The 18,664-nt window shown below is 44.2% G+C and overlaps 2 protein-coding genes across 6 annotated transcripts in view; one reads left to right on the plus strand and one right to left on the minus strand.

Moving 5' to 3' along the window:
* On the minus strand, nucleotides 1-5,429 carry LOC121325458 (39S ribosomal protein L51, mitochondrial-like). 3 transcript variants are annotated; one of them, XM_041267947.1, is made up of 4 exons: nucleotides 5,052-5,429; nucleotides 1,853-1,935; nucleotides 1,179-1,286; nucleotides 1-548 (listed from the first exon to the last, which is right to left on the minus strand). In XM_041267947.1, the coding sequence occupies exons 2-4, from the start codon at nucleotides 1,926-1,928 to the stop codon at nucleotides 352-354; spliced, it is 381 nt and encodes a 126-aa protein (XP_041123881.1). In that variant the 5' UTR covers nucleotides 1,929-1,935; nucleotides 5,052-5,429; the 3' UTR covers nucleotides 1-351. The 3 variants fall into 3 exon arrangements, with proteins under 3 accessions (XP_041123881.1, XP_041123880.1, XP_041123882.1); XM_041267946.1 differs by lacking the exon at nucleotides 5,052-5,429 and adding an exon at nucleotides 2,537-2,704; XM_041267948.1 differs by lacking the exon at nucleotides 1,853-1,935 and having other exon boundaries at nucleotides 5,052-5,424.
* Nucleotides 3,793-18,664, plus strand: part of LOC121325457 (acrosin-binding protein-like) — a 25,463-nt gene continuing 10,591 nt past the window's right edge. Inside the window, exons 1-4 of one of the 3 annotated variants that reach the window (XM_041267940.1) lie at nucleotides 3,793-3,962; nucleotides 12,696-13,324; nucleotides 13,750-13,871; nucleotides 15,713-15,816. Coding sequence is in view for 2 of the 3 variants with exons in the window: in XM_041267945.1 (XP_041123879.1) it covers nucleotides 13,255-13,324 (70 nt within the window). In the remaining variant the exon portion in view is untranslated. Of the gene's footprint in view, nucleotides 3,963-12,391; nucleotides 13,325-13,749; nucleotides 13,872-15,712; nucleotides 15,817-18,664 lie in introns of those variants that run through there. The other 2 variants (XM_041267945.1, XM_041267944.1) reach the window with 2 other exon arrangements.

Here is an 18,664-nt window from a genome sequence, read left to right on the forward strand (position 1 = left end):
CACAGTCAACAGTGCTGCATTTAGAAATTGGGATACATGCAATATCTTCAAAACATTGTCAAAGACTTCTAGTGGAGGCGCTAGTCATTGAATTTACACTGAAGACACTGAGAAAGACTTCCAGTGGAAACATTAGTCGTTGAATTTACACTGAAGACACAGAGAAAGACATATTTGAATAAATATAACCCTGTAACCTGCAAACATCAGCAGCCGTGTTGACGAAGCAGGGAGTCTATATTTGGAAATACTAAAAGAAACCTGTTGAGTTCAATTGGAATTTATAACGTTTCTTTCAGTATTTGTAACAGAATACAGAGCGGGCGGTGCTGGCTTGCTGTATTGCTCTGCTCAGCGATGCTTGCCGTAGTGGTTGAATCTCCTGTACAGGAACTTGATCCTCTTGTTCAGGTTGTGCTGGTCCTCTGTGAACATGCGGTCTCCCACCAGCTTCTTCTTGCGGATGCAACGCTCCAGTTCGTTCCCACGCCAGCCCTTCAGCCAGACTGGGGCCACGATCAGGTCCTTCGGGTGGGCACGGAAACCCGCTGAGCATCGGGAGGGAGAGTCAGTCATATAAAATGAAACAATCCCAATTGAAACTGTGCAATCTGTACTTCACTGCAGTGACAACGTAATGGTGACTGCAGTTCAATCTCAGCACACCTGTGTAATTGTAATTATACCACAGAATTGATCAATCACAGTTCAATTAGGCATTGATTTGTCATTCGATCATTATTCTTATATTTGCATACACTTTTAGTGAACATGTTAATGTGCCATTTGTTACTTTTTAGTGTAACTAATTGTAATTTAATTAAATACCATTATAATTGTAATTTTAAACCATTCTGTAATTGCGTTTATAATTGTAATTGACCCCAGGTCAGAGACACTATATATCAGGGGTGGAAAGAAGACTCCTACTGAGTAGCAGTTTCACCCATTCCAAGTTTTAATCCCATTGTATAGGTGACAAGCTCAGATGCATCTCACAGTAAAACCAGGAATGGATTTAAATGCTATGCAATGAAAGTCCGATTTCCATCCCTGTATATAATATTGTACCAAAAGAGACTGTGAAAGGGGGTCAACTGGACAGATTCACTTTTACTATACATTATAAAATCGATCACCACATAGTTTTAATTGACAATACGTATTTTTTTGCTCACCTAGAATTCCGATGTTGTCGTATATTCCGAACATGTTTCTCTTCTCCGTCCACCTGTCTATCTGTTTGGGCTCAGGGATGGCGTGCATCCTGATTAAACACGATGATCCTGACGGGAAACACAGACATCGCAATCAGAACGGGAATGGGAAATCGGAAGCCTCCCAAAAAAAACTCTCTTTTTTATTTTATTTAAAAATGAGAAGTTGGCAATAAGATATTTTTCTTGGCACTGCATGGCCAGCACAAACATTTTAATTTTTAGAAAATATTTATTTAAATTGATTAACAGCTGGCAATAATATCCCCGTTATAGAATCACTGACCTGCTCTTTCTAGTAGCCTTGCACCTGAAACCTGGTGAAACAGGCTGGCTTTAACATTGGGGTCTATGGAGTGAAACAATCAGGTTTAACATTGTGGTCTATGAGGGGAAACAGCCAGGCTCTGAGCTGAGATGTCCTCCAGGATTAACACAGTGGATTGTGTGTCAGCTTGTCCACAGAAAACACTTCAGGCAGAGGGAGAGACCCAGGACTAAATGCGAGGGTGATTTTCAGAATTCCTAGTGATTGGCATAAAATAATAATAACAACAATACTAATAAAACCTAGAATCACATCAGTGGGTGCTCACAAGTTAGTCCACTGTTTGTTTGTTTGTTTATTTTATCACCTGTGGAGAATTCCCTCGACGCCAGCGGCTTGAAAGTTGACAGACCAGGTCTAAACAGAGCAAACAGACTGGCCATGATTCTCCTGCAAGAACAAGAACAAACTCCGAGCTGAGCAAACAGACTGGCCATGATTCACCTGCAAGAACGAACTCTGCTGAGCACAGCGGACAGACCATTGGCGGCGGAAGGATTTAATTCCTGGCTGGGCCCCAAATTTTTACGGACGGGCCGTTTATGACGTAATGGCGTAAACGTAATTATGTAATTACCAATATGCGTACTGAGGACACTCAGTCTATACTGTCAGAAATAGCACCATATTCTCCAAGAACGCACCCTCTACCAAAACACTGATAGTCAGACATCCGATTTACCACCAACAGGGATTGCAGCACAAATTCCGTAACGTTAGTGAGCTACAAGTCACTACCACACAAAGAAAATGACAAAAGCTGACAAAAGCTCTCAAACGTACATTCGACTTCCCAAAATGAACTTAAATTTACAAAGCTCTCATACAGTGACTAAAAGTGAATGTCAATACTTCCCTTTGAGCTTTAGAAAAGTATCAGTTATATGGGAACAAAAACAAAACAGGAATAGAAGCATGAACTGAGCATAACATACATCTCAGCTGCATCAGTCAACTGAATTCAAATTGTTAATTAAATGTAGGTACTTACATTTCTGGCGCTTTTGTTGATCGTCTGTGTTTTCTTTTTACAAAATTTGTCAGGACATACAGTAGCTAATGCCTAAGATACATATATAGCTCTGGTTTACTGCAAAGTTGGCTAAACGTTCTGTTATTATATTTCTTAGCAGACACCATTATCCAGTGCAACTTACAATTGTTACAAGATATCACATTATTTTGTACATACAATTACCCATTTATACAGTATAAATAACTAAACAGTAGCTGCACAAGCTGGTTGCTTGCGTGCCTTGCAATGAATGAAAAGTTCCTGTACGTTTGCTGCTGACGCGCTTAATTTCGATACTATACTATCAAAGATGCAAGATCTCATATCTCAGCTATCCAATCACCAATCTTTTTTTCATAACCATGACAACGGTACTGAGATGGGTGGGACGGATATACTTTTGAACCACGAGGATGAGCTACAGCCTGATACGGTTTGGCATGAAATGTTTTTAATTTTCAATCGCTCCATAACTGGGTGGGCCCAGGCCACACAGGCCCAAGGGTGGCGCCGCCCCTGGGACAGACTGGCCATGATTCGCCGGAAAGAACAACAACAAACTACTGAGCATAGCAAACAGACTGGCCATGATTCACCTGCAAGAACAAGAACAAACTCTACTGAGCAGAGCAAACACACTGGCCATGATTCACCTGCAACAACAAGAACAAACTCTACTGAGCAGAGTAAACAGACTGGCCATGATTCACCAATAACAACAAGAACAAACTCTACTGAGCAGAGCAAACAGACTGGCCACGATTCACCTGAAAAAAACAAGAACAAACTCTACTGAGCAGAGTAAACAGACTGGCCATGATTCACCAATAACAACAAGAACAAACTCTACTGAGCAGAGCAAACAGACTGGCCACGATTCACCTGAAAAAAACAAGAACAAACTCTACTGAGCAGAGTAAACAGACTGGCCATGATTCACCAATAAGAACAAGAACAAACTCTACTGAGCAGAGCAAACAGACTGGCCACGATTCACCTGAAAAAAACAAGAACAAACAATACTGAGCAGAACAAACAGACTGGCCAGGATTCACCAGCAAGAACAAGAACAAACTCTACTGAGCAGAGCAAACAGACTGGCCATGATTCACCAGCAAGAACAAGAACAAACTCTACTAAGCAGAACAAACAGACTAGCCATGATTCACCAGCAAGAACAAGAACAAACTCTACTGAGCAGAGCAAACAGACTGGCCATGATTCACCTGCAAGATCAAGAACAAACTCTACTGAGCAAAGCGGACCAGTATCAACAAGCCACTGGCAGCAGCCTCACTGGGGCTTCTGATACCGGGACAAATACTACGGCTGGTATGAAACCATAGAAACCAGGAGTAGAACACCATCAGGGCTGAAGAAAGAGAAATGCTGATATGTTATTGTGAGTTGAGAGAAAGTGTATATGTGCATATTAAGAATGTGTTTTTTTGTGCAGTTACTGGCAGCAGCAAAATCAGTTGCCTTAGCAGGGGTGGAAATAGGACCCGTTACACAGCAGTTTGATCCACTGCTGGGTTTACCATGAGTCTACTGAGACATTCCTGAGCTTGCTACCAACACACTGTGGCTAATCAAGATGGTAGTTAAACCTGGAATGAGACTAACTGGTGTGCAGTAGGAGTCTTCTTTCCATCGCTGCTTACAGACGGCAAGAATCTCCCGATACACTAACACTTGCCATTAAATAATAAACTCAAGTGAAACCCGGTATTAGAATAGAGATAAAGTCTAAGCTTGAAAACATTTTTACTGATGCCGATGATTTTACTGATTTCCTACTATAAATCAGTTTTACTATTTTAAACGCACTAAATAGACACCACCGCCCTATACAATTATTCACTGTGGCAATATTAGTTTGTATCCATTAAAAAAAAAAAAAAAAAAAAGTATAAATCACGTTAAAAAAAGTTAACAGGACAGACGCAGAGCACATTCCCGCAGTCTACAGTGCATATAAACAAAAAAACAAAAAAACAAACAAAAAAAAGGGATCATTTCACTTTGAAAGAAACAGAGATTTCAAATGAAACTGCATTTACCAATGCACAATTAAACCAGGCACATCTTAAAACGCTTAACGCGGCTTAAGCAAACCCCCAGAAACTGAGAATAGCAAACCTAGCTACTGAGAACCTCATTTTTTGGAACGGTAGTGTTTAGTTGTTTACTGCAAAGCCTTTAGACATTTGCTTTCACTTTCTGTAAATTAAGCGCTTTTTGTAAGCCAAGTTAACATGATGGAGCTGTCGTGTCGGGTTAACGTGCTTATGCTATTGTGTATCTCAATGAAAACCCAGATTGTTTTACGGTGGTACTGTCAAGTGCTACACCTGCCATTTGAATCGGTCTGTTTTGAATTGAAGGGCATGATTAAGCCACGCTAATTTACGTTGGGCGTACAGGATGTACCGCATAATAATGTATATATTCTGAAAGCACTTTAAACGAACATTCGCTACCAACCTACCTGTCCAAGTCGATTCTTTTAAATTAAAAAGGAATTATCAAGAAATTATTTCTGATTGAGGTTCGAATAAAGATGTGAATGTTTTTGGAGTTTTTTCCTCTATATTTCTATTTCTAACATGACATTGCACAGGGCGCAGCCATCTTGTAGTAATCCCACAATCCTCTTCGTCCCCCCTTAAAGCGACAGGAACCAACAAACAGCTCGGGGAGAATCTTATACTAACTGAAAAAAAACTGATAAGTGATTATTAATCTCTTGTTTATTTTAAGTTTAATTATTTATTTATTTACACTTGTAAATGTGTATTCTAGATGATAACATCATTTATTAGAACATAGCTGCCACTAAATCACAGGACTTGAACTGTGACATCACAAAGTTTTCATCACAATGGCAGTGTTGCTATGGAAACAAAGTTTTATAAAACTAATACTTCGTTTTTTTAATTTAAGCTGTTTCTGTAAATATTTTGACAATTTAATTCCTCAAAACAAGAAAATGAATGGTAAAAAAATACATCGGTTGCTGTTTGTTTACACATCGTTCTCACTGAAGAATATACATGTATTTCTATATAATGGTAATTATTATTATTATTATTATTATTATTATTATTATTATTATTAAACTTTCACTGCTAGAGTATTATGGTGCTGTTGTTGTAATTCGGTTCAGTAGCCGTGCTGGTCCTGTCTATGTTTGGGTTCAGTAGCAGTGCTGGTCCTGTCTGTGTTGGGGTTCAGTAGCAGGATGGTCCTGTCGGTGTTGGTTCAGTAGCAGGGCTAGTCCTGTTTGTGTTGGTTTAATAGCAGGGCTGGTCCTCTCTGTGTTGGTTCAGTAGCAGGGCAGGTCCTGTCTTTATTGGGGTTCAGTAGCAGGGCTGATTCTCTCTGTGTTGGTTCAGTAGCACTGCTGGTCCTGTCTGTGTTGGTTTAGTAGCAGGGCTGGTCCTGTCTGTGTTGCTTCAGTAGCAGGGCTGGTCCTGTCTGTGTTGGGGTTTAGCAGCAGGGCTGGTCCTGTCTGTGTTGCTTCAGTAGCAGGGCTGGTCCTATCTGTGTTGTGGTACAGCAGCATGGCTGGTCCTCTCTGTGTTGGTGTTCAGTTGCAGTGCTGGTCCTGTCTGTGTTGGTTCACTAGCAGTGCTGGTTCTGTCTGTGTTTGTTCAGTAGCAGGGCTGGTATTGTCTTTTGGGGTTCAGTTGCAGGGCTGGTCCTGTCTGTGTTAGGGTTCTGTAGCAGTGCTGGTCTTGTCTGTGTTGGTTCAGTAGCAATGCTGATCCTATCTGTGTTGTGGTTCAGTAGCAGTGTTAATCATGTCTGTTTTGGGGTTCAGTAGCAGGGCTGGTCCTGTCTATGTTGGTTCAGTAGCAGGGCTGGTCCTGTCTGTGTTGGTTCAGTAGCAATGCTGGTCCTGTCTGTGTTGGGGTTCAGTAGCAGGGCTGGTCCTGTCTGTGTTGGTTCATTAGCAGTGATGGTCCTGTCTGTGTTGGGGTTCAGTAGCAAGGCTGGTCCTGTCTGTGTTGGGGTTCATTAGCAGGGCTGGTCCTGTCTGTGTTGGTTCAGTAGCAGGGCTGGTCCTGTCTGTGTTGGTTCAGTAGCAGGGCTGGTCCTGTCTGTGCTGGGGTTCATTAGCAGTGATGGTCCTGTCGTGTATTGGGGTTCAGTAGCAAGGCTGGTCCTGTCTGTGTTGGGGTTCATTAGCAGGGCTGGACCTGTCTGTGTTGGTTCAGTAGCAGGGCTGATTCTCTCTGTGTTGGTTCAGTAGCAGGGCTGGTCCTGTCTGTGCTGGGGTTCAGTAGCAAGGCTGGTCCTGTCTGTGTTGGGGTTCAGTAGTAGGGATGGTCCTGTCTGTGTTGGGGTTCAGTAGTAGGGATGGTCCTGTCTGTGTTGGTTTAGTTGCAGGGCTGGTCCTGTCTGTGTTGGTGTTCTTTAGCAGTGCTGGTCTTGTCTGTATTGGGGTTCAATAGCAGTGCTGGTTCTGTCTGTGTTGGTTCAGTAGCCGTGCTGGACCTGTCTGTGTTGGGGTTCAGTAGCAGTTCTGGTCCTGTCTGTTTTGGTTTAATAGTAGGGCTGGTTTTCTCTGTGTTAGGGTTCAGTAGCAGGGTTGGTCCTGTCTGTTTTGTTTCAGTAGCAATTCTTGTCCTGTCTGTGTTGGGGTTCAGTAGCAGGGCTGGTCCTGTCTGTGTTGGGGTTCAGTAGCAGGGTTGGTCCTGTCTGTGGTGGTTCAGTAGCAGGGGTGGTCTTGTCTGTGTTGGTTCAGTAGCAGGGCTGGTCCTGTCTGTGTTGGGGTTCAGTAGTAGGGATGGTCCTGTCTGTGTTGGTTTAGTTGCAGGGCTGGTCCTGTCTGTGTTGGTGTTCTTTAGCAGTGCTGGTCTTGTCTGTATTGGGGTTCAATAGCAGTGCTGGTTCTGTCTGTGTTGGTTCAGTAGCCGTGCTGGACCTGTCTGTGTTGGGGTTCAGTAGCACTGCTGGTCCTGTCTGTGTTGGTTTAGTAGCAGGGCTGGTCCTGTCTGTGTTGCTTCAGTAGCAGGGCTGGTCCTGTCTGTGTTGGGGTTTAGCAGCAGGGCTGGTCCTGTCTGTGTTGCTTCAGTAGCAGGGCTGGTCCTATCTGTGTTGTGGTACAGCAGCATGGCTGGTCCTCTCTGTGTTGGTGTTCAGTTGCAGTGCTGGTCCTGTCTGTGTTGGTTCACTAGCAGTGCTGGTTCTGTCTGTGTTTGTTCAGTAGCAGGGCTGGTATTGTCTTTTGGGGTTCAGTTGCAGGGCTGGTCCTGTCTGTGTTAGGGTTCTGTAGCAGTGCTGGTCTTGTCTGTGTTGGTTCAGTAGCAATGCTGATCCTATCTGTGTTGTGGTTCAGTAGCAGTGTTAATCATGTCTGTTTTGGGGTTCAGTAGCAGGGCTGGTCCTGTCTATGTTGGTTCAGTAGCAGGGCTGATTCTCTCTGTGTTGGTTCAATAGCAGGGCTGGTCCTGTCTGTGCTGGGGTTCATTAGCAGGGCTGGACCTGTCTGTGTTGGTTCATTAGCAGTGATGGTCCTGTCGTGTATTGGGGTTCAGTAGCAAGGCTGGTCCTGTCTGTGTTGGGGTTCATTAGCAGGGCTGGACCTGTCTGTGTTGGTTCAGTAGCAGGGCTGATTCTCTCTGTGTTGGTTCAGTAGCAGGGCTGGTCCTGTCTGTGCTGGGGTTCATTAGCAGTGATGGTCCTGTCGTGTATTGGGGTTCAGTAGCAAGGCTGGTCCTGTCTGTGTTGGGGTTCATTAGCAGGGCTGGACCTGTCTGTGTTGGTTCAGTAGCAGGGCTGATTCTCTCTGTGTTGGTTCAGTAGCAGGGCTGGTCCTGTCTGTGCTGGGGTTCAGTAGCAAGGCTGGTCCTGTCTGTGTTGGGGTTCAGTAGTAGGGATGGTCCTGTCTGTGTTGGGGTTCAGTAGTAGGGATGGTCCTGTCTGTGTTGGTTTAGTTGCAGGGCTGGTCCTGTCTGTGTTGGTGTTCTTTAGCAGTGCTGGTCTTGTCTGTATTGGGGTTCAATAGCAGTGCTGGTTCTGTCTGTGTTGGTTCAGTAGCCGTGCTGGACCTGTCTGTGTTGGGGTTCAGTAGCAGTTCTGGTCCTGTCTGTTTTGGTTTAATAGTAGGGCTGGTTTTCTCTGTGTTAGGGTTCAGTAGCAGGGTTGGTCCTGTCTGTTTTGTTTCAGTAGCAATTCTTGTCCTGTCTGTGTTGGGGTTCAGTAGCAGGGCTGGTCCTGTCTGTGTTGGGGTTCAGTAGCAGGGTTGGTCCTGTCTGTGGTGGTTCAGTAGCAGGGGTGGTCTTGTCTGTGTTGGTTCAGTAGCAGGGCTGGTCCTATCTGTGTGGGTTTTCAGTTGCAGTGCTGGTCCTGTCTGTGTTGGTTCACTAGCAGTGCTGGTCCTGTCTATGTTGGTTCACTAGCAGTGCTGGTCCTGTCTGTGTTGGTTCAGTAGCAGGGCTGGTCCTGTTTGTGTTGGGGTTCAGTAGCAATGCTGATCCTGCCTGTGTTGGGGTTCAGTAGCAATGCTGATCCGGTCTGCGTTGGTTCAGTAGCATGGCTGGTCCTGTCTGTGTTGGTACAGTTGAAAGGCTGGTCCTGTCTGTGTTGGTACAGTTGAAAGGCTGGTCCTGTCTGTGTAGGTGTTCAGTAGCTGTGCTGGTCCTCTCTGTGCTGGGGTACAATAGCAGTGCTTGTACTGTGTGTGTAGTTTCAGTGCTAGTGCTGGTCCTGACTGTGTTTGGGTTCAGTAGCAGGGCTGGTCCTGTCTTTGTGGGGGTTTAGTAGCAGGGCTGGTCCTGTTTCTGTTGTTTCAGTAGCAGGGCTGGTCCTGTTTCTGTTGTTTCAGTAGCAGGGCTGGTCCTGTTTCTGTTGTTTCAGTAGCAGGGCTGGTCCTATCTGTGTTGGTTCAGTAGCAGGGTTGGTCCATTCGGTTTTGGTTCAGTGGTAATGCTGATTCTGTCTGTGTTGGTTCAGTAGCAGTGCTGGTTTTGTCTGTGTTGGTTCAGTAGCAGTGCTGTCCCTGTCTGTGTTGGGGTGTCTTGTAGTGACTGTCCTGTCTGTATGTTTTAGTGTAGTGCTGTGTTGCTGTGCATCTCTGCTTCCCCCTGTGGTTGGGTCCTCACTTCGCAGCACCCCGCTGTCAGCTCTGCTATATATAGATATACGGGTCTGTTCCTGCCCACACTGTGTCCCTATGTCATCGATTGATTTGTCTCATTCCTGCTCTGTCTCTCTCGCTCTGTTCCAGAGGGTGGTCTGTCCGGTGGGCTATGAGATTGATGGCTCACCTCCCCGCCCCCGTGTCACTTACACCTCCACAAGAGCTGGCAGCACGGCAGAGTCTTAGAGAGAGGAGGCGCACCACACTGTAGTGCCAGCAGGGCAGAGACTGGGAGAGGGGACACAGGGAGAGGGTTCCCGTGAAACAGCACAGCTGGGGATGGAGGGGCAGGGCTCCAGTGGAACTGCACAGAGAGCACTGGAGGGGCTGGCCATTGAGACCCCCCCCCCCCCCCCCCCCCCCCCCCCTCTCTCCCCCCCCCCCCCCCCCCCCCCCCCCCCCCCCCCCCCCCCCCCCCCCCCTCAGCTGGACCCCCAGACTAGAGGCAACAGCACTGCTCTCCATGTGAGTCTGTCTGTCTGTCTGCCTGCCTATCTGTCTATCTCTCTGTCTTTAGGGAGAATTGGTGTTTAGATACTGCTTTAACTCAGTTGGCACTTAATTACAAACCTCTCCCAAACGAGTTCAAGATTGCAACGGAAACAAATGTGCAACAAAATACGCATCATTGTTATATCTTTTTGAAATGTTATCAAAAGTTTTAAAAATACAGCAGAAAAATAGAAGAGAGGGTTCATTTGAAAACAGCATAAATGTGCAATAATGATCAGGCAAATTCTCTGCTTCAGTGCAAATATTAACTATGCATGAAAGCTACAATATAAAGCTATATGTTGTCTTTTCTATAAGAACTAATAATGCTCTTAAGTCAGCAGATGTTTCATTAATATGCCAGCGGGATAACTGTTTGAGTAAATAGGAGTCAGTAAATAAATTAATATAAATACAGTGAATTCTAATTAATGGCATGTTATGAAATCATAATCAATTCTTTAGCAGTCTGTTGTTAAAATTTGCTGTCCTTTGATTAGAACCACGGCACAACAAATATTTGAACACCCATTTATTGTGTTCCTTAAGAGCAAACAAAACTCTTTCCTGACCTTACTTCCAATAGCTGATTGAATTCGGACACCAGCACCTGGGAATCTGAAGGAGGCCCTCTTGGTTGGGCAGTGGGCCTCACATTATCATTTGTTGCTATAGTTACCGAGCTAGCCCTTCTCCCTTTCTCATCTTTTTGTTACAATGTTGAAGATGCAGTGCATTTAGAAATGAGTTCAACCCAAAAGAACAGGGGCCTCACTTTAGCTCTCTCGTTGTCATAGAGACGAGGCCAGCTAGTCTCCAACTCCCTTCTTAATTGTAATTTCCAGATCCTGGAATCTTCACAAAGATGCTGGACTCTTTTTACTTATTTAGGACCATTCATACCTGCCTGTCTGCCTGTCCTACATACCTGCCTGTCTATCTGTCCTAAATAGCTTCTGTCTGTCTGTTCTACATACCTGCCTCTCTGCCTGTCCTACATACATGCCTGTCTGTCTGCCCTAAATAGCTTCTGTCTGTCTGTTCTACATACCTGCCTGTCTGACTGTCCTACATACCTGCCTGTCTGCCTGTCGTACATAGCTGCCTGTCTGTCCACCTGTCGTACATACAGTGGCTCTCAAAACTATTCACTCCCCCCTTGGACTTTTCCATATTTTATTGTTTTGCAACATGGAATCAAAATGGATTTAATTAGGAGTTTTTGTCACTGATCAACACAAAAAAGTCCATAATGTCAAAATGAAAAATAAAATCTACAAATTGTTCTAAATTAATTACAAATATAAAACAGAAAATAATTGATTGCTTAAGTATTCCCCCCCTTTGCTATGACACACCTAAATAAGCTCTGGTGCAACCAATTGTCTTTAGAAGTCACATAATTAGTTGAATGGAGTCCACCTGTGTGCAATTAAGGTGTTTCACATGATTTCAGGTTAAACACACCTGTCTCTGGGAGGTCCCACAGTTGGTTAGTACATTTCCTAACAAAAACTACATCATGAAGATGAAGGAACATTCAAAGCAAATCTGGAATAAGGTTCTTCAAAAGCACCAATCAGGGGTAGGATATAAGAACATTTCCAAGGCATTGAATATCCCCCGGAGCACAGTAAAGTCCATTATTAAGAAACAGAGAGAATATGGCACAACTGTTAATCTGTCTAGAACAGGTCGTCCTCAAAAACTGAGTATCCGTGTGAGAAGGGCACTAGTCAGGGAGGCCACCAAGAGGCCTATGACAACTCTAAAGGAGTTACAGTCTTCCACGGCTCAGCTGGGAGACACAGTGCATACGGCAACAATAGCCCAGGTTCTTCAAAAAACTGGCCTTTATGGGACAGTGGCAAAAAGAAAACCATTTTTGAAAAAAACTCATATCAAATCTCAACTAGAGTTTGCCAGAAGGCATGTGGAAGACTCTGAGACCAAGTGGAAGAAGATTCTGTGGTCTGATGAGACCAAAATAGAGCTTTTTTCCCTCAACGCAAAGCACTATGTTTGGCGCAAGCCTAACACCGCACATCATCCTGAGAACACCATCCCTACCATGAAGCATGGTGGTGGCAGCATTATGTTATGGGGATACTTCTCTGCGTCAGGGCCTGGAAAGCTTGTGAAGATAGAGGGCAAAGTGGATGCAGCATAGTACAGAGAAGTCCTGTTTTGTATTTGTAATTCATTTAGAACAATTTGTAGATTTTATTTCTCACTTTGACATTATGGACTTTTTTGTGTTCTGTCTGCTGTCCTACATACCAGCTTGTATGCCTGTCCTACGTACCTGCCTGTCTTCTATCTGCACTCGTTGTTCTAGAGTTTTAACCTCATCTCATCTCACTGTCAGGGGAGAGAATGTGTAATGGCAGTGTGTCACGCCTGATAATGCAGTAAAGTCACACAGACCTGTGTGTTCTGTTCAGTGCTACTTGTTTTGCTGTAGCCATGCTGACTGCTGCATCTCCTCTTCAGGAGACTCTGTGGAGCAGCGGGGGTCTGGCAGAGCTGCAGGATCTTCTGCAGATGATTCTGGAGAAGGAGACCCAGAGTAGCAACCTTGCTGCCCCGCACAGGGAGACACCCTCACCTCCAGAGTCGAGCTTGGGGCTCCTGAGGGACTTCAAGAACAAGAACATCAGTGCCCCCTAGCAGAAAGGGAGGGACAGTGTCTTCTGGCAGAGACACAGGGACAGTGTCTCCCAGCAGAGAAACAGGGACATAGGGAACCCTTTCAACAGCTCCAGCCAGCACATCGCAGGTCACACATCACTCTTCACGTTCCAAAACTCTTTAAAAACATGATTACAAGTCAAGTCCACAGTAGAGCCTATTAGCAGCAGCTACACTTATAGTGTCACTGAGAGTGTCGATCTCACACTCAGAGTGTCAATGACCAAGCATTCAAAACAAATTTTGACTATTGGTGATTGTAACAGTTCCATAGCCATTGTCCTGATCTCTACTGTGTCTTCATGCTGATTTTTAGGTAAATCACTGCTTTCTGCAACTCAAGAAAAACCTTCAGAGAAGAATGAGAAGGAGAGAAAAAGAAGTGGCTCCCTGCCATTCTCCACTACTGCTGCAGAGAGACTGGCTTCAAGGTAAAGAGATACAGGGGTGATGTAAGGATAGGTGCAAAGTGATTTGCGAGTGCTAACTCCCCATAATGCTGCCATAAATCATGTTTAGCAGCTGTAAAGTCTGATTTTACTGTATGTAAAGAATGGTGTTCACCTGCTGTTCTGCGCCCGCTGTCAAATTTACACTTTGCCACTAAATTTATCCACTAAAATTATATTGAAATGCATTCAGATGAAGAAAAAAGCATGGGATTGGACTAAAATTAAATGGCAGATTCGCACAGCACTACATTTCAGCGGTGTCGGTAAAAATTCAGAGGCAATCTTTTATGTGGTTTTAGTCTTGTGTGAATTGGGCTTAAGCAATTCCATTGTAGAGTCAAACCGAACGTTGATTATTTCTTTCTCCTTTTCCTCTTCTTTCTCTCTCGTTCTCCCTGGGGCAGAGAGCATGAGAGGGACCGTGGAGCTCTGTCTGTATTACTGAGAGGGGAGAGAGGCTGAAAGGAAATAGCAAGCTGTGAGAGCAGATAAACACTGTGGAGCCAAACCATGTAAAGCCTTAAAAGTAAGAAGTACAATTTTAAAATCAACATGAAACCTGATAGGCAACCAGTGCAGGGACTCTGCAACAGGAGTGATATGATCCCTCGCACGTGACCTTGTCAGGATACGAGCTGCTGAGTTCTGAACATGTTGTAATTTGGACAGTGTGCTTTTGGAGATGCCTGCAAGCAGAGCATTACAATAATCAATCCACGAAAAAACAAAAAACAAAAGCTACAGAAGCAGAAAGCATAGGTCTCACTCTAGCGATGAATGAAAAATGATGCCTTAACAGTATTCTGCACACAAGGTTCAAAAGTTAATCCAGGATAATACATTTCTCCCAGATTTCTCATTTTGGATCTAAACTCAAGCATAGTACCATCGACTGACAAGTTTACAGCATTACTTTTATGTAACTGGTGTGCAGTACCTAGCAACATAACTTCTGTCTTGTCACACTTAAGATGCAGAAAGTTTTGTGACATCCAATTCTTAATATCAGACATGTAATCAGCAAGCACAAAGGCAGCAAGATCAAGCTAAAAGCTCATATTAACACACTTCTTGTTTCTATAGAACCAGTTGTGGTTTCAATGTTTCTAATGCATTCTAAATGTGAGATCTACATGCTCTGCAACGTTATAAACGTAATTGTCACTAATGGCTTCCAGTGGGGATGTGACTTTTAATCAATATTATTATATGAGCCTGTAGGATAAGTGCTCATGATGATCCTCACATCAATTAGTTCATTTGACCAATATTGTTGTGAAGCATCATATAAATTTTCAAATAAAGTGATTATGATTCAGACAGCTCCCCTGAGTTTCAGTCTCCATAGTTTTATATACTATACAGCAGTGTCACCAACAGTGATTCAAACAGTCCCCCTGAGATGCAACCTCCATAGTTTTATATATTATACAGCAGTGGCACTGTGACAGAGAGCGAATGAATCCGAGCCTGTGAGGGTGCTGCATACCAGGAACAGTGTGCCCTGGACTGAATGGTTTGACAATTAATTCCCATGTCAGTTGGAAGTCAGCCATCCAGGAAGGGGCCGGAGCCACAATACCAGAAGTCATTGCTTTACTGCATTAGGCGATGTGTCAGTTATGTATTGGAGGAGACGTGATTGCACTCACTACCGAAAGGGGCGTGACTGAGGGTATATCGGGATGTGGCTGAGCGATCTGTTCCTTTGTTATGGTTATCGTTCCAAAAACTGTAAACTAACTATGAGTGTTTTTGTGAGTGTTTGTATTAATAGTGTTTGCTTTGTCATTAGTAGACGGCTAACAACCGGGAGCTGTCACTGTCAATCCAGCATCCAACCTGGATTATAAATACTGCACCAATCACAATCACTGTATTCACCACCAGCACGGGAGCACCGTGAGAAAGGACGCAGAGCCATGCCTGTATTGTTATTATTTTGGGACTGAAACCCTGTCTTGTTTAGCTGTGCAATTAAACATTTCTGTGTAGTTGCCAGCATTATTATTTAACAGTGCCAAACCATGCAACAAAATAAAGAACTATTTGGACCGTGAACTGAATTTGTTGTTGTTGTTTGAGCACTGCATCACCACTACACCTGACCAATGCAAGCCACTTTGCCTCAGTTACCAACAATGATTCAGACAGTCATCCTAAGTTTCAATCTCCAGAGCTTTATATGTTTCTTTGAGTGTTTGTAACAGAGAATAGAGAGCGGGTGGTGCTGGCTTGCTGTATTGCTGCTCTGCTCAGCGATGCTTGCAGTAGTGGTTGAATCTCCTGTACAGAAACTTGATCCTCTTGTTCAGGTTGTGCTGGTCCTCTGTGAACGTGCGGTCTCCAACCAGCTTATTCTTGCAGATGCAGCGCTCCAGCTTGTTCCCACGCCAGCCCTTCAGTCAGACCGGCGCCACGATCATGTCCTTTGGGTGGGCACGGAAACCCCCTGAGCATCGGGAGGGAGGGTCAGTCAGAGACATTGTACACTATGTCTCTATGTGTATGTGTGTGTGTGCATGTGTGTGTGTATAATACACATCTATTCCATTTATTTTCCCATATAGAATGAGCGAAGCATTTACTGGCCTACCTTTAGCATTTAAATTCGAAAACAAGTTTGATTCCAAATGGAATATATATATATACACACACACACACACACACACACACACAGTGCTGTGCAAATGTTTTAGGCAGGTGTGAAAAAATGCTGTAAAGTAAGAATGCTTTCAAAAATAGACATGTAAATAGTTTATATTTTTCAATTAACAAAATGCAAAGTGAGTGAACTGAAGAAAAATCTACATCAAATCAATATTTGGTGTGACCACCCTTTGCCTTCAAAACAGCATCAATTATTCTAGGTACACTTGCACACAGTTTTTGAAGGAACTTAGCAGGTAGGTTGGCCCAAACATCTTGGAGAACTAACCACAGTTCTTCTGTGGATTTAGGCAGCCTCAGTTGCTTCTCTCTCTTCATGTAATCCCAGACAGACTCGATGATGTTGAGATCAGGGCTCTGTGGGGGCCATACCATCACTTCCAGGACTCCTTGTTCTTCTTTACGCTGAAGATAGTTCTTAATGACTTTTGCTGTATGTTTGGGGTCGTTGTCATGCTGCAGAATAAATTTGGGGCCAATCAGATGCCTCCCTGATGGTATTGCATGATGGATAAGTATCTGCCTGTACTTTTCAGCATTGAGGAGACCATTAATTCTGACCAAATCCCCAACTCCATTTGCAGAAATGCAGCCCCAAACTTGCAGGAAACCTCCACCATGCTTCACTGTTGCCTGTAGACACTCATTCGTGTACCACTCTCCAGCCCTTCGGCGAACAAACTGCCTTCTGCTACAGCCAAATATTTCAAATTTTGACTCAACAGTCCAGAGCACCTGCTGCCATTTTTCTGCACCCCAGTTCCTGTGTTTTCGTGCATAGTTAAGTCGCTTGGCCTTGTTTCCACGTCGGAGGTATGGCTTTTTGGCTGCAAGTCTTCCATGAAGGCCACTTCTGACCAGACTTCTCCAGACAGTAGATGGGTGTACCAGGGTCCCACTTTCCTGCCAATTCTGAGCTGATGGCATTGCTGGACATCTTCCGGTTGTGAAAGGAAGTAAGCATGATGTGTCTTTCATCTGCTGCAGTAAGTTTCCTTGGCCGACCACTGCGTCTACAGTCCTCAACGTTGCCTGTTTTTTTGTGCTTCTCCAAAAGAGCTTGGACAGCACATCTGGAAACCCCTGTCTGCCTTGAAATTTCTGCCTGGGAGAGACCTTGCTGATGCAGTATAACTACCTTGTGTCTTGTTGCTGTGCTCAGTCTTGCCATGATGTATAACTTTTGACAGTAAACTGTTTTCAGCAACCTCACCTTGTTAGTTGAGTTTGGCTGTTCCTCACCCAGCTTTATTCCTCCTACACAGCTGTTTCTGTTTCAGTTAATGATTGTGTTTCAACCTACATATTGAATTGATGATCATTAGGACCTGTTTGGTGTAATTGTTTAATCATACACCTGACTATATGCCTACAAAATCCGTGACTTTGTGTAAGTGTACCTAGAAGAATTGATGCTGTTTTGAAGGCAAAGTGTATTGATTGCTGAAGTGTAATACTGGCTCCAGGGATCAGCACACACAACGGCTGCGATGCTGGCTCCGGGGATCAACCCAGTGTGGTCTCCCCAGCGCATTAGCATGACAACCGTCTGGATTGAACTAAGTAGGGTACATCTCTGGGGTCTTAAAGTGGGCACCTTCCATCCTTGGTGTTTCGTTAACTAGCCCACGACACCTCAAGAGGACTCAACCGTGATTTTGGTGTCCCAGCATCACCCCCCTCCATCCCCCACTCAGCTCAGCCCAGCTTACTTACCTGTACATCAGCGTTGCTTTTTCTTTAATTACTTAAAGAAATGAAGGTCAATCTTTAAGACAAATCGCAAGAACTTTGCAAGTGTCTGTAACTACTGTGGCCAAGACCATCAAACAATTTGAAGAACCTGGCACTCATGAGGACCAAACAAGGTCAGGCAGGCCAAGGGTGACCTCAGAGTCAGAGAACAAGTTCGTTCGAGTCACAAACCTGCGAAACCGGCGATTAACTGCCCCTGAAATACAAGCTCAGCTAAATGCTACTAGAAGTACAGGTGTTTCAACATCAACTGTTCAGAGGAGGTTGCGTGAAGCTGGCCTAACTGGAAGAATTGCTGCAAAGAAACCATTGTTTAGCGTGTAGAATAAGAGGAAAAGACTTGTCTGGGCCAAAAAACACAGAAACTGGACGTTTGAGGAGTGGAAGTCGGCCTTATGGACCGATGAGTCAAAATTTGAAGTATTTGGGTCCAATCGCTGAGTATTTGTAAGACGCAGAGAGTGTGAGCGCATGAGTTATCATACCAGCATGGCTATCATAGCATACTTCAGAGGCATGCCATTCCATCAGGATTAGGGCTAGTTGGGCAGTCCTTCATTCTTCAGCAAGATAATGACCCGAAACACACCTCAAAGTTGTGCAAGAACTATCTGGCAAAGAAGGAAAGTGAAGGACAACTCAATCTAATGACCTGGCCTGGACAGAAGAGTCAAAGCAAAGCCCTGCATCTCTGGGAATTGCTGCAGAAGAGCTGAGAAGACATGTCGGCTGATTTCCTGCTGAAACTTGTTAACCGAATGCCTCATGTTTGTAAGGCTGTTATTAAGGCAAAGGGTGGCTATTTTGAGGAATCCAAGATTTAGAGACAATTTTAAATTTTCTTGAACATTGCTCTGATACTCCTGTTTTGTTTTGTATATTGTAAAACATTGT

This window comes from Polyodon spathula, chromosome 13 (genome assembly GCF_017654505.1).
Source record: "Polyodon spathula isolate WHYD16114869_AA chromosome 13, ASM1765450v1, whole genome shotgun sequence".
NCBI classification, from domain to species: Eukaryota; Metazoa; Chordata; class Actinopteri; order Acipenseriformes; family Polyodontidae; genus Polyodon; species Polyodon spathula.